The following is a 15,304-nucleotide window of genomic DNA, read 5'->3' on the forward strand; positions in this document are numbered from 1 at the left end:
GGAGTCATTGGTGCCGTATGTCGCATAGCTGTAGTCGAATCCCTAACGCAATCAGCTGTTTATCGTTACGACGGCAAACCGAAACCCATTTGGTTGGCTACGATACGGTTACGACCTTAGCGGCACCAATAATCGATTGCATTGATTCTCATAAGGTTGGTCGAATCAGCTGTTATAAGGTTACCGATACGGTTACCGATAAAGCACCAATGTCTCCAGCTTAAAAGCCAAATTAAACTTCCTTAACCCTAACGCCATAGTCGTAACCATATCCATATCCATAACCATCTCAATGTGATCGATTAATGGTGCCTTAACCTAACAGTCGTGAAAATTTCATAAAAATGAAGAAAACACAAAAAATTACAAACATATTCCACAAAAAATAAGTCTCTTAGTCATAACGTATCCAAAACAATGAAGAAAAACTAAAAAAAGTTATTAAATTCACCAACTCAAATATATTTAGGTTATGGATATGGCGAGAAACCAAAAACCAATTGATTGGTTATGGCGTTAGCGTTATGGTACGGCACCATTAATCAATTACATTCCTTTCCATAAGGTAGGTTCGATCAGCTGATTTATCTGGTTATGGCTTTATGGTTATAGCCGGAGTCATTGGTGCCGTATGTCGTATCGCTGTATCCGTATCCCTAACGTAATCAGCTGTTTATCGTTACGGCGGTAAACCAAAACCCTATTGGTTGGCTACGATACGGTTACGACCTTAGCGGCACCAATAATCGATTGCATTGATTCTCATAAGGTTGGTCGAATCAGCTGTTAAAAGGTTACCGATACGGTTACCGATAAAGCACCAATGTCTCCAGCTTTATTTCGCCCTTAAAGAAACTATTCGGCCCGTTCGGCACTTTGCGATTGCTAAAAGAACATTCCTAATTGTTTTGGTTTTCCGTTTACACGTTTTTGATTTGTCGGAATTATTAAATAGTTAATTAAAAGCTTATTACAATGAAAGCTAATGGATGTGTTCCAAAGAATGACAAATTGAAAAGGAACCTTAAGAAATTATTTAAAACTCAAAAGATAAACCTGGATGATGAAACGAATGGTGCTGCCTGCAACCCAAACCCAAGTATGAGCCGAAAACGATCATTTGTTTCGGAACCTTTGCCGCGGGATATGGGAAAAAAGTATAAAAAGGCCAACAATTCCACTGAAGTTGTTCCGAAAAAGAAAAAAAATAAACATGGACAATCTGAGCCCGTGCAAAGAACAGTAGTTAGCCCAAAGTTAAAAAAGAAATCAAATGTTTCGACGAAATCAACGTGTACCGAGAGAAATCCTAGTAGCGACGAAAGTAAAACGAATCATTCAAATGATAAGTCCACCAAAACGTCTAAAGTCAACTCACCCAAAAAACAAACCCCCTCGCTAAAAAATAAGGTACAATTCAGCCTGCCTTTAGTAAATTATAATGAAATAGATGAGGTTGACCGATCAGAAACCGATGTCATTGAAAATTTTGTGACTAATTATAATGGGGAGTCTAGCTCCGATGATGACTACGAATATTTCGGTAGCAGCGTTAACGACGATTATTCTGAAGATAGTGATGAATACTTTGAGGACAGTGGTAGTGAAGATTATTCCCAAGAGAGTGATGAATATTTTGACGACATCCATAGTCCCGATTATGAGTACTCTGATTACAGTGACTATGAACACAGTTTCCCAAATAGATGGGATTGCTCTTCGGAAAGTGACCCTGACTATGAACTTCCTGAAAATGTTCCTGAAGACTTGGTGATACATAAAGGTAGGCGAAAATTGTTTAATACCATGTTTATTCATTTTATCGTGAAAACTTACGAATAGTCAATTTAAATATACATTTATAAATTTAATTTTAATGGTGCATACCTAATAGGCACGGCCCAAAAACGTGATCTAACCATTGAAGATGACATACATTTCGACAGCGATAATGATGATCCTCAAATTATTGAAATGTCTTTTGAGAGCAATGTTAAAGAAATAAAGCAACCCGAGGTGCATTCAAAAATTGAGCTGCACAATGTTAAAAAAAGTGTGGGTATAAAGCAAAATGTTATAAAAAATCTAGACCTATGCAGTGATACTGAAAAAGAATGCCCTGCCTTGGTACCTATTATAGATGAAGAGGGTTTTGAATTGTACAAGTCGGGGAGTGATTCTGGATCATATCACGAGCTGAGCGATAACAGCTCTATAAGTGAAGAAGACATAAACCTAAAATATTCACAATGTAGACAGGATTGTGAAAGCGATTGCGAGATGAGCCCAACTATAAAAAAGCAAAAGCAACCTTTTAGGGTGGACATCATTAATGTAAAAAACTGTACTCCACAAAAACCCAAGAACATTGAATTGGTTCTAGATAATGGAGAAGATAAAACAGAAGCAGGCCTATCAATTTCAGCAGTTAATGAAGTAACCGAGAACCAGATAATTACTGTTAATATCTGTAATAAAACGAGCAACATGTCAGAGACATTTTATAGCAATACCACTAAGAATCAAAAATTAGTTAGTTCATTGACATTGGAGAGCGAAAGCCGAGACACTAAAACGATGCAAGCTACACAGGCGGCAAAAAAGAAAACGGACATTGGCGATTGCGAAAATTCTCTAATATCATCTGTAGATATTACGAGTGTCAATGATGAACCTACAAATGAATTGCCATCACCGAAACAAGCACCAACACAAAATACACAAAAGACCGCAAAAGAAACATTGACCTCTCGCACGATATTTATAAATGCTGTCAACTCTAATATAGTGCTTGTATTGGTTAAAGATCCCTTTTATTTGTACGGGACTGTTAATATGACACTTTTAGCTGGAAAAGTCGAAATATATGGCTATAAACCATACCTAAACGAAGAATGTGAAATATTCTCTCCCCGTGGATGTAGCAAGGTACAGATAGCATGCATTCCATCTGGCACAGAACCTGAAGCTTGCCAAATAGCTGGCAAACTGAAAACATTTTTGTCATCTTTTAGCTCATTTGATTTGCAACGTATTGAAAATGATTTTGAAAGCGGTCAAGACGCAATACTACTTTTGAAACGTAATACACGTCGAACCAAAGTTAAAAAGATTTTTAGAAATTACATGAACGAAAATGTTTTTCCAAATATGAATTCCATTCAACGAGATAGGCCCTTTTATACTAGTGAATATCAATTAGATTGTGTGATAAACATTGAAGCTGAAAGATGTTTAAAGGTGTCTCAAGAATGGCAAAATTTTTCTTTTACCACGAGCTCGAAAGTGCTATTGGCCGGTGGAAAATCGGTTGGAAAATCTACGCTACTACGCTACCTATTGAATACTCATTTGGAACATTGTAAGCAAGTACTTGTTATTGATTTAGATATTGGGCAGACTGAGTTATTTGTACCACAAACCGTATCTTGCACAGTTTTAAGTGGACCATTATTAGGCCCTGGATTTTTTCTTAATCTCCAACCAACTCGTGCCTATGTCGTTGGTCACAGCAATATTGTACTTTGCGCTCATGCGTATATGCGAGCTGTTAAAAATCTTATAGATTTTTGCTATTCTAAGGAAGAGTTTTCTGAAATGCCTTGGCTAATTAATACAATGGGTTATAATAAAGGATTTGGGATGGAGCTAATGAGCGTTTTAGTTCAACTGATAAAACCTACTGATATAATACAACTGCAGAGCAATAAAGAAATTAATAATTTTGAAGACTTGCTCTATCCGCATGTATTAGCTTCGACGCCATGCATCATATATACGGACGACCTGTTCAAAGAAGAAAATGTTGAATCCAAGGTTGTGGAATATAGGTTGCACGTGTCAAGTTCAGCCATATTACAGGCAAGTCGGTATCAACGTGATTGGGAAATGAGTGCCAAAGATTTGCGTTATGCAACATTTTTGTCTCGGCTAAGTGCCGTGCTTCAAGGAAACGCTGAGTGGTTGACGGATTGTGTGCCATTGAGGTACGTAGTTGCTATCATAACGAACGATACAATTATTTATTTATTTATGTTTAAATCATTTTCATTTTTCAGTGCATCAATTAAGGAGCTTCACCTTGTAGATATGACCTGCAATAAATCTACACGTCAAGATTTAATCCTTGCTATTGAAGCAAATCTAGTTTACTTGTGCCAAAGAGATGAAGAAAATAGTGATGTTCCCCTTCAATGTTTTGGCATCGGTTTGTAAATAATTGCAACAATATCATTTAAATACGTATATTACATAAATTTGTATGTGTATTTTTACAGGTATCGTACGCTGTATTGATCTTGATAAAGTATACCTTTTGCCGGCCATGGCCTATGAAAACTTAAACAAAGTTAATTGCTTAGCCTTGGGTGAAATGCCACTACCATCATCATTGTTTACTAATCAGGGTCCTAAGGTGAGAAATATGGCTGCTTTCTTATACAATACTGTTGATGCAAGAACTTCCAAATCCGTTAAACAAATTTATCACCGTCCTGCGCATTTTCTACAAGGAAAACACAAAGACATTCTCAACAATTAAAACTGATCAATAATATTATTTACTAACTTTCATTTTTTTTCAACACACAGTTTTATTTATTTTGTTTAAAATAAAAATAAATTAATTCTAACCATAAAAGGCTAATGTGACAGTACATGTCTTCCTTTAAGTATTCGGCGCATAAGTACGCGACGTCCTTCGGCTGTTGACATGCGTGCATCCCAACCATGCACGTTGATTCGTTTCACCTCGCGAGGTTTAGGGAAGTGACATCGGACCTTGCATTTGAGTATTGCCCTATTGAATACATGTGCGTCCCGATTTAAAGTCAATTGCACTGTATTTACAGCAGCTACGAACGACCTGTAAATTAAATAATAAATCCACGGTACATTTATATGCTTAATAACCATATACATACCTATTGAAGAAGCACGCAAAGAACATGGCTGGTATTCGGGAGAAATACCTTCAAAATCATTGTAAATTTTACCAAGTAGCGCAACTAACAGCTGATCGGTGAAACTTCGCACATTCACACGCACAGTTCTCGACTCAGTTTCAAAACAAAACTTTAGATTATTTAATTCAAATTTTAAAGTGAGATAATCCTTACAAATTTATGTATACAGAATATATATGGCGTTTTTGTTGTTATTAAAACAATAGTTTTATTTTTATTAAAGCTTTTATCATTTTTTTTTTTTAACTTTGAAAAATCTCCGAACACCATTCCTTCATTATATGACATTCGACTGCCTAGTCCACTGCCTTCCACTCTATTCGTAACATAACCTCTACTTAAGCTGCCAAACTATATAGTAAACAATGTTCAAAATTGTTCAAAATGTTAATCTTTCGTCATTTAATTTTCCAAAGAACAAAAAAGAACAGCTGATATAAAATAGCACGTTCAGTGTGAGCCTTAACCCTATCACGTCATCTTTGGCATATAGCTAGAGTTGGATCGTTTCCGGGTCTCTCAACTGAACAAGTGAACTAGATCTTCGATTTCGGTTCAATTTGTTCTTTTAGTTCATTTGTTCTTTTAGTTCGTTTTATCTAATGTTATTCTTTCTCTCATCTCGTTCGCGAACATACATACATAAATTCATACATACATACACAGAAATTCACAGTGAGCACGAATGCCGATGATGCCACTTACATTAAAGATATGCGTAGTCATCTTTGTGTGTGGCACCGCTACAACAATATATGTATGGACTATTTATGAAAAACATGTTTTGTAAGAAACTATTACATTTATTAAACTTGAAAAGTTCATATTTCCAATTTGTGTCTGTACTCTTTCAATTTCCTGGATCTTCCGAAATTTGTAACTTTTTTCTTTGAAGTTAAATATAGATATATATATATATTAACTTATTTATTCATAACAAATTTAAATATACCTACACAAAGCATTGCTGCATACACACCCCAATCTATACTTGTTGGCTTTTTCCACGGGGGCGAGCAGCAAATTTGCTTAAAAAAAAAGAACAAATGAACAACTTGTTCGTTCATCAGAAAAAGAACGAAAGATTCGAATCTCTGAAATGAACGAAAAAGCACAACTCTACATAGAGCTATTGATTTCAACCATAGAGGAATGGACTTGCAACTCTTTGTTTCGAGAGAGCGCTGTCAAAATTACATTTTTTATAACATATCTATTCTCTTTGGTATACGTTAAAAAATATAGTTTGTTAAAGAATTGTCTGCACACCAACACTGTTGCATGCAATTAATGCACGCCCGTCGTGATAATTTGCTCCGCAGTAAACTTTACGACATGGCGTTGTTAAAGCGAAATACCTTTCTAAACGGTTTATGTACTCGCCGCAAAGAGGATATATATCACACACTGGAAGAAAATACAGGCTTGCCAAAACAATGTCCTCAAGGGCTAATTAAACTTCCTTAAGCTGGAGACATTGGTGCTTTATCGGTAACCTTTTAACAGCTGATTCGACCAACCTTATGAGAATCAATGCAATCGATTATTGGTGCCGCTAAGGTCGTAACCGTATCGTAGCCAACCAATTGGGTTTTGGTTTACCGTCGTAACGATAAACCGCTGATTACGTTAGGGATACGACATACGGCACCAATGACTCCGGCTTTAACCCTAACGCCATAGTCGTAACCATACCCATATCCATAACCATCTCCAATGTGATCGATTAATGGTGCCTAACCTAAAAATCGTGAAGATTTCATAAAAATGGAGAAAACGCAAAAAATTACAAACATTTAACAAAAAATAAGTTATTAAATTCGCCAACCTGAATATTTTTAGGTTATGGATATGGCGTGAAACAAAACCAATTGGTTGCTTATGATGGTATGGTTATGGCGTTAGCGTTATGGTATGGCACCATTAAAGGCTTGGTTTCCTTGAAAGCGGTGCCGCTATTTAGCGGCCGTTAGGTCGTAACCGTGTCGTAGCGAACCAATTGGTTTTTAGCTTACCGTCGTAACGATAAACAGCTGATTACGTTAGGGATACGACTACAGCGATACGACATACGGCACCAATGACTCCCGCTTTACGGGGAAACATGCCATCTGAGTATATATTTCCTCGTTGCTCAAGGCATAAGTGAAACTAAAAACATCTGGCTGCTTTGGTAATACAATTAAGAAGGAGCGATCATAACAAGCCAACCGATGACAGCAATTGTCACAGTGACAATATTAATTTTTTTGTTCATTTCGATTTTGAACGCTGATTGTGCATTCATTCAATTGCGAGCTGTCCCCCAAATATAAAGTTATTGTGTTGTGTATGCATTTGTGAATTGTGTTTGCCAATGTACCAAAAAGATTAAAAACAAGCAATGTTAATGAAACAAAAAAGAAATTACGATTAAAATTAACGGTGCTGTTTATAAAAGTCATTTTTGTAAAGTGAAAAACCACCTCTGTTCTGGGGTTTGGTTTGCGTGTAATTTAAAAGAGTATACATACATACATACATACATGTGAAAAGTTTTTTTTTATCAAATATTGAACTTACAATCCTATTGATATATAAACAAAAAAAAAGATATCTAAACAAGCATCGACATTAGCTGAATTTCGCAAGGTAAGAATCAGTACGAAATCGTAAAAAACATTACAGTAGTAGTTGAAGGGACCTTTGCTTATACTTATATACATACATATATATTCGTTTATGTTTTAACCTGAAAATTTGTATATACATACATTTCCTGTGCTCTAAAAGGTGAGGTTGTGTGTACAAAAAATTGCCAAATCGATTGGCTGCATATCTACATATGTACATATATGTGCTACTCCTTTCTTGAACCGTCTCTAAACCTGTCTCGCTGCAGCCATGTCTTCCGTAAACATGGATGTATCTATTTATGTTTGTGTTTCCCAGTTTTACTTTTGTTACTCATCTTTTGATGTTTCAGCTAAAATTGCTGTTCCACCTTTCTGAAGCTTAACCCTCAAAAATACATATAGCTGCACTCTTGGGTAATAGGTGAAATAAATCGATTTTTTTACCTTTTTTCTGCGTAAATACGCAAATTTAGTTTGATACACACGGAGGAGGTCATAAGCATATATTACAGGGCTATTGCATTGAACTTCAGCTGGTTGGAGCATGAAGTACAACCTCGTTTTCATCTACTGAAACGTTTAGTATACATAGTGTGTAAGCAACTGCCCATTGATTATACAAAATTCAATCAGCTTATAGCTGTTTATTTCAGTGTGTCCGTCGACGGTATTGAATACTCTTCCTTTGTTTAACTAAATCTGCACATTTTCATTCGATTTTAATGGAAAGAGAGACTGCTGCAGCGTAACGTTTACGAGGGAGGAAGCAATCAAATATTTGTCAGTGGAACAATCACCCTCATCTGAATTTATTTTGGCTGCGAATCATTGATAAAGGCAGCTGGTATGCGTTCATTTTGCCAGACCAGTGGTTTGTGGAATAGAGAACAGAGCCTGTTTTAAACGTGTGCAAGTGTTTATATATACATACATATGTACATGCAATGCATGTCATGCATACAATTAATGTAAGAAATGTTTTTACATGAATAGATTTACATATTTGAATGGAGAGGAAAAATATTACACAAATATTCTTATATTTTTTAAAGATATATTTGGTTCTACTAATATAAAAAAAAGGCGGCCGCCGTGGTGTGGTGGTAGCTTGCTCCGCCTACCACATCGAAGATCGTGGGTTCAACTCCCGGTCAAAGTAACATCAAAATTTTAGAAACAAGTTTTTTCTATTAGAAGAAAATTTGCCTAACGGGCCCCCCTCGGTAGAGTTTGGCAAGCACTCCGAGTGTATTTCTGCCATGAAAAGCTCTCAGTGAAAACTCATCTGTCTTGCAGATGCCGTTCAGAGTCGGCATAAAACAAGTAGGTCCCGTCTTCACGCCAATTTGTAGGAAAAATTATAAGGAGCACGGGGCGAATTGGAAGAGAAGCTCGGCCTAAAATCTCTTCGGAGGTTATCCTGCCGTACATTCATTTCATTTCATTTATTTATTGCGGCAAAAAAGCCTAATTCATAAATTAAATTATATTACAATTTACTATCTTATTGCTAAGGTGAAAAAAAATCTTTTGCTTGACACTTAACCAGTTCAAACTTCTCAGCATATCAGCCGTACGAGTATCTCTAGGTTTTTTAAGAATAAATCTCATACATCTGTTTTGCATCTTTTGAAGTTTATCTATCTATTTCTTTGTCTGACACAATGAATAGAATAGATGGGCAGTTTACAAAGTGCGGTTCTATAATGGACTTATATATAATTGTTTTGTCCTTTTTTTGAATATATTTCGATGTTCTCTGCATAACCCCAATTTTTTTTGCAACTTTCTGGACTGTGTAGTTTATATGTTCTTCAAACTTGAGTTTGTTATCAATTATAATTCCCAAATATTTTATACTGTCAACTTTTTGTATGCTTTCATCATTTATTTTTAAACCAATTATATCCTCATTAACGTTCCTTGTTATTATCATAAATTTCGTTTTATTTATGTATATTAAGTTTCAGTCTATTTCTGCACAACCATTTATACAGGTTATTCAGTTTATGTTGTATTTTAGAAAGTGCAGAATTAATATAATAATAATATAAAATTTGTAGCTTTTGCGAAGCGGATCAATCAATCTTACGAATCGGAAAATATCCCCAGAGGTCAGGAAGGCTTGTTGGCTTTAGATCTCTCACACGTCAATCCAGTTCTTCTCACAATAGCTCGATGGGATTTAAATGAGGGGGGGGGGGGGGGGGGGGTTATGGTGGACACTCCATTGTATCAAGATCACCTGCGATTTTTCGTTCTAAATAAGAAGTACAAAAGTTTTGATGTATGTTTCGGATAGTTATTTTGTTGGAAAATGAATCCACGACCAAGCAAATTAATGCCAGATTGTTTTGCATGGCGTTGGAGTATACTGTGATACTGCTCTTTTTCATAACTCCTTCAATCTTTTTTAGCCCTTTCGCGGACAAAACGGCAAATGCCGTCAAATTTGTGCAGAAATAAAGGGACATGACGGGGTTTCCCGTCATAAATTATTTTAAGAAATGTGGCAAACCTGTAGCTCCCGCAGACAATTCGATTATAATGTACAGATTCACAAAATGTATGTCCCTATAAATTTTAATCATTTCAAATCTAAGTTAAACAGAAACGGTGTAACGGTTGTTTTACGCAAACATGAACATGCACTTTTTCGTAGAATCAATGCGTCATATCACGTCAGTTTTTGCATGCATTCAGTGAGTTGCGTCCTACCAGAGCGGTTTAGTTTTCCAGAGTGCGAATAAAAATTTATTTTTTTTAGATTAGATTATTTATTTATTACGGCCAGAAGCCTAATTCGTAAATTTGAAAATATTACAGTTTTTTATCTTATAGCTAAGGTTTTACAATATTCATATAATTTTGTTTTAAATACTGTTTTTTGGTTGCAACTTTTTATATCCATAGGCAGTTAGTTCATTGTAACTTTTCAGACCCTTGTAGAAAATGTTCTGTTGATCAATTTCAGTTCTAAAAAACGGCAATTTGAAATTATGTTTGCTCCTCGTATTTATGTTGTGAGTTTGCTCAACTAATGCTATATTTTTATTTAAATACTCAGGTACATTTCCATGTTTAATATTAAATATGAATTTCATGGAGTGGAAAAAAATCTTTTGTTTCACACTTAACCAGTCTAAAGTCTTCAACATGTCAGCCGTTCGTGTATCTCTAGGTTTCTGAAGAATAAATCTCATGCATCTATTTTGAAGCTTTTGGAGCTTGTCTACTTCTTTATCCGATATTATGAATAGAATGGACGGGCAGTACACGAAGTGCGGTTCTATAACTGATTTATATAAGATTATTTTGTACTTTTTCTGAATGAATTTCGTTATTCTCTGCATCACTCCTATTTTATTAGCAACTTTTTTAATTGTATAATTTATATGATCTTCAAATTTGAGTTTATTATCAATTATTATTCCTAAGTATTTTATACTGTTAGCTCTTTGTATGATTTCATCATTTATTTTTAGCTCGGCTATATCCTCCTCATTGATATTCCTCCTTGTTATTATCATATATTTAGTTTTATTTATGTTTAGTTTCAGTCGTTTACCACACAACCATTTATACAAGTTATTTATTTCATGTTGCATTTTGGCGAGTGCAGTATTAATATTATTTTCACTTATCATAATTAATGCATCATCCGCAAAAAGTCTAATTTCACAACCTTTGATAGCATTGACTATGTCATTTATGTATATAAGAAATAATATAGGTGCCAATACTGAGCCTTGAGGTAACCCTATGGGTACCTCTAATTCATCCGACGTCACAGCATTTATAACTGTTTTCTGCTTTCTCTGCTTCAAATAGTTGCGGAACCTTTTAAGTTCAATATCAATTATGCCAATCCGCTGCATTTTTTTATTAATATCTCTCTATCCACCGTTTCAAAAGCTCTTTTGAGGTCAAGGAAAACTGAAACCACTACTTTTTTGTTGTTTAGCTCTTCTTTCCAATCAGATATCACCAAGTTCAGCGCTGTCTCACAGGAGTGTTTTTTTTCCTAAATCCTGACTGTTGGTAGACTAATATATTATTTACTTCAAGATGATTCACCAACTGATTCTTAACAACGACTTCGAGAATTTTAGCATCACTTGGCAGGGTATTTATGGGTCTAAGTTCTTCAGGTTGCATTGTCTTTTTAACTTTTTCCACAGGTATTATTGTTGACGTTTTCCACATTTCAGGTACTACACCATCTTCTAAGCTGTTATTAATTATTTGAGCATAGAAATATCCGGTATACGATATACAATCTTTTAGTACACCTTCGGATAGCAGTTTTCTTCCACCTATTTTATATTTAAAGTCTGTTAAGATATTAATAACATCATCGGTGGTAATTTCAGCAAACTTTAATTTTGAATGGACTTGTGTATCCTCTAGTGCTACTTGACAGGTTTCGATGTTATTATTAATTTCAATCGGACAGTTTACAAAAAATCTATTTAGACCATTCGCCAGATCGGTTTCGTTTTCAACCAGTATGCCATCCAGTATCACCTTTTTTATCCCTTCGTTATCTTTAGTTTGGTTGACCGTTTGTTTGAGATATTTCCACATTTCTTTAGCATTATATTCATTCAAAATGATTTTATTCTCCATATACTTTATTTTTTTCAATTTGACTAATTTTTTGTAAGACCTATTTATATTTTTATATTCATCCCACTCTCCAGTTTGTAACACACGCGTGTACATATTGTATTTATATTTATTCATTTGTGCCAATTCTCTATCATACCATTTATTCATTAACTTGATATGCACTTCTTTCTCGTAGGTTAAACTTTCCATAGCCTGAATCATTATATTATTAATTAATTCGACTTTTACATCAATTGATAAGTTTATAGTAAAGTTGAAGTTAAATGATCTAAGGACGCTTATTAAAATATCACTATTATATTTGTCCCATGCTATGATTTTTTTGGTCAGTCTCATCTTGTATACTTTGGACGTTTTAATATTAAATTTTATAGTTTCATGATCAGATATTTTGTATTCCTGCAAATTATTACAGAGAATTTCATCCGAGTTTGAAAATAATAGATCAATTTTCGATTCACTTGTATCTGTGATTCGCGTATTAAATTCTATTTTTTGGCTCATCCCCATCACAGCAAATATCTCATTTAATTTAGTACCATATGTTGAAATGCAGTTCATGTTAATATTAAAATCACCGACTACTATATTGTAACGAATTTACTGCAAATCCTCTTATTTGCCCTTTTGCTAAGTTCGAATCACTAAACTGTTGAATAAATAACTCCAATATTGAATAATGGAAAAATGGCCTTTATTAAAGTACTTCACAATTACACTTATACTTTGCTACTCGCTGGCTTAATAACCAAACTGATTGATAATTCAAATTGAACTCTACTATTGGCCGCCAGATCGCGTGCTTAATCAATAACTGATTGATTGCTCAACTCAAACTGAATTACTTCTTACTCGCCTGCCCCGCTTTTATAGTTTACGCTGCATACTTCTAGGCTCTTCCATTTCCAGAACTTACCAACTATATTCGTGTGTGTATAGTTCTCATATAGTTTCTACTTGTTTACAATTGTCTACTTTTTAGCGCTTCTCAGATGTACATATGTGAGTTTGTAGTTTACAGTCTCCCGCACACACATAAGCGTATAAGTAAATTCATCTGTGTGTGACATCTCATCTCTCGCTGCCTTGTATGTAAATGTTGCTCGTCGGAATGTGTACATATGTGTAGACGCAATTATTGATTCGTTTATGTAGATACATAACGATTGAATTATTGATGTGAATTCACGTCACTGCTTAGCAACGGCCTGGAGATGGCAGCACTCCTCAGTTTTGCTAATATTCGTAACACTGCCCTCCACCTAAGTCTGATCGTCCCGATCAGACAAATCTCCCAATCTAAACGCCGCTAGCATCTCCAAATGTACCACCCTTCTAATCCGTGGTTTCCCAGTGGTTTGTATGCGGTAGATGGTATCACTGATCTTCTTCACAACTTTGTACGGGCCTTCCCAACTGCACCGAAATTGGGCTGGAACACCTTTCCGCCGGTGAGGGTTGTTTAACAGTACCAAATCTCCATTCCGGAAACCTTCCGAATTATTTTCCCTGTCGTACTTGTGTTCCATCTTACTACTCATTATTCTGGATCGTTCTCTCGCACTCTGTTGCTTGGCCAATGAAGAACTACTTTGTAGAGCTTGTTCTTGACGGATTGGCTTCACATACTCAGTATCGTTCCGACGTTTCCCAACAAAAGTGCGCGCTGGCTTGAAACCATTCTTGCATTCTTTCTGAAAAATTCTTTCAGTCATTTTAGTGCGTCCATTAGGGTTTGTTGATGCCGGTCTTTTCCTCGCAGGTACTTTTAATTTCGCTTTATTTGGCACATTCGATCCATCAACCTTTGCTCGATCTACTTTCCTTGACTTTCGTGGTCTCTGTCGAATCTCCTCCACCAGCACTTGCTTACTGCTGAACCCTTTTTCCAAACTGAAGTTAAGTGGCACATCTTGGTTGTCATAATGCATCACCCTTCTCTGCATATCGATCTTGATGTCATGGTCAACCAAGAAATCCACTCCCAATATAACTTCATCAACGATCTCCGCCACAACGAATTTGTGTAGAACCATGACATTCCCAATCGCGACTTCACATGATACTTCTCCTAGAACCGTGCTGTCTTCTCCAGTGGCTGTACGCAATCTTGCTCCATGCAATGGTGTTATCTTCTTGTTGACTAAATCCGCTCGAATGATGGAATGAGATGCACCCGTATCTACAGTCAGTAAACGTTCCTTTCCATCCACATGTCCTCCGACAGTAAGATTGTTTGACCTTCTTCCAATTTGTGAGATAGAGATTATGGGGCATTCAATTGAGGGAGCCAGCTGTCGCCCCTTGCGGCTGACTCGCTTTAGTTTAACGATTGAGTGGACTTGGAGATTTGCTCATCTCCTTCAGCTCTGCGTTTACGGCCACCCACATTGTTGGAGCTATTGGGACCGGTGCTGCAATGTCGTGCAATATGACCTGGGTTGCCGCACTTGAAACATTTAATAACTCCGGCATTTTTCTGTTGTGATCCCTTCAGTGCTTCCAAAATTGTGTCTACCCATTCTGGCCTTTCTACTTCTACACGATGAGCCTTATATTCTGGTTTACTTAATATGGAGGCAGTTTCCTGAGTCAATGCATGTGATACCGTTTCAGCAAATGTCAGTTTTGGGTTCGCGTATGTAGCTCGCTTCGTTTCCACGTCTCGTATGCCATTTATAAAACTCTGGATTTTTACCCTCTCGGTGTATTCCACGGGTGCGTCCGCATTTGCGAGATGAGCCAACCTTTCAACATCTGAAGCAAACTCCTGCAATGTCTCATTTGCTTTTTGGTAGCGGTTTTGCAACTCAATTTGGAATATCTGTTTCCTATGCTCGCTTCCGTAACGTCTCTCGACAGCGGCCATCAATGCTTCATAGTTGTTCCGCTCTCCTTCGGGAATCGTCTGTAGGATTTCGGCTGTTGGCCCTTTCAATGCCACGAACAGAGCTGCAACTTTATCTTCATCATTCCAGTTGTTCGCTGTCGACGTCTTCTCAAATTGGAACTTAAATACCTGGAATGGAACAGAACCATCAAACGTTGGGGATTTTACCTTCAGAGTAGACGTTGAAGTGATTGGACGGTTCA

At 36.2% G+C, this 15,304-nt stretch overlaps 3 protein-coding genes across 9 annotated transcripts in view; 2 read left to right on the forward strand and 1 right to left on the reverse strand.

Annotated features, from left to right (window-relative positions):
• The first annotated feature begins 888 nt into the window (after positions 1 to 888).
• Positions 889 to 4,639, forward strand: LOC137245799 (polynucleotide 5'-hydroxyl-kinase NOL9). Of its 2 annotated transcripts, none has more exons than XM_067776991.1 (4): positions 889 to 1,783; positions 1,895 to 3,986; positions 4,059 to 4,211; positions 4,278 to 4,505. In XM_067776991.1, the coding sequence occupies exons 1-4, from the start codon at positions 976 to 978 to the stop codon at positions 4,294 to 4,296; spliced, it is 3,072 nt and encodes a 1,023-aa protein (XP_067633092.1). In that variant the 5' UTR covers positions 889 to 975; the 3' UTR covers positions 4,297 to 4,505. The 2 variants fall into 2 exon arrangements, with proteins under 2 accessions (XP_067633092.1, XP_067633091.1); XM_067776990.1 differs by having other exon boundaries at positions 890 to 1,783; positions 4,059 to 4,207; positions 4,278 to 4,639.
• mRpL34 (mitochondrial ribosomal protein L34) lies at positions 4,231 to 5,442 on the reverse strand. Of its 3 annotated transcripts, XM_067776993.1 has the most exons (4): positions 5,333 to 5,442; positions 4,923 to 4,971; positions 4,633 to 4,864; positions 4,231 to 4,504 (listed from the first exon to the last, which is right to left on the reverse strand). In XM_067776993.1, the coding sequence occupies exons 2-3, from the start codon at positions 4,946 to 4,948 to the stop codon at positions 4,642 to 4,644; spliced, it is 249 nt and encodes an 82-aa protein (XP_067633094.1). In that variant the 5' UTR covers positions 4,949 to 4,971; positions 5,333 to 5,442; the 3' UTR covers positions 4,231 to 4,504; positions 4,633 to 4,641. The 3 variants fall into 3 exon arrangements, 2 of the variants coding, with proteins under 2 accessions (XP_067633094.1, XP_067633093.1); XR_010951403.1 differs by lacking the exon at positions 5,333 to 5,442 and having other exon boundaries at positions 4,568 to 4,864; positions 4,923 to 5,080; XM_067776992.1 differs by lacking the exon at positions 5,333 to 5,442 and having other exon boundaries at positions 4,923 to 5,080.
• A 1,774-nt stretch (positions 5,443 to 7,216) lies between these two features.
• Positions 7,217 to 15,304, forward strand: part of Dg (Dystroglycan) — a 115,617-nt gene continuing 107,529 nt past the window's right edge. For all 4 annotated transcript variants that reach the window (XM_067776997.1, XM_067776996.1, XM_067776995.1 and 1 more), the window contains exon 1: positions 7,217 to 7,595. The gene's annotated coding sequence lies outside the window, so the exon portion shown is untranslated. The remainder of the gene's footprint in view (positions 7,596 to 15,304) is intronic.

Source organism: Eurosta solidaginis, chromosome 3, assembly GCF_040869045.1.
Source record: "Eurosta solidaginis isolate ZX-2024a chromosome 3, ASM4086904v1, whole genome shotgun sequence".
In the NCBI taxonomy this organism is placed as follows: Eukaryota; Metazoa; Arthropoda; class Insecta; order Diptera; family Tephritidae; genus Eurosta; species Eurosta solidaginis.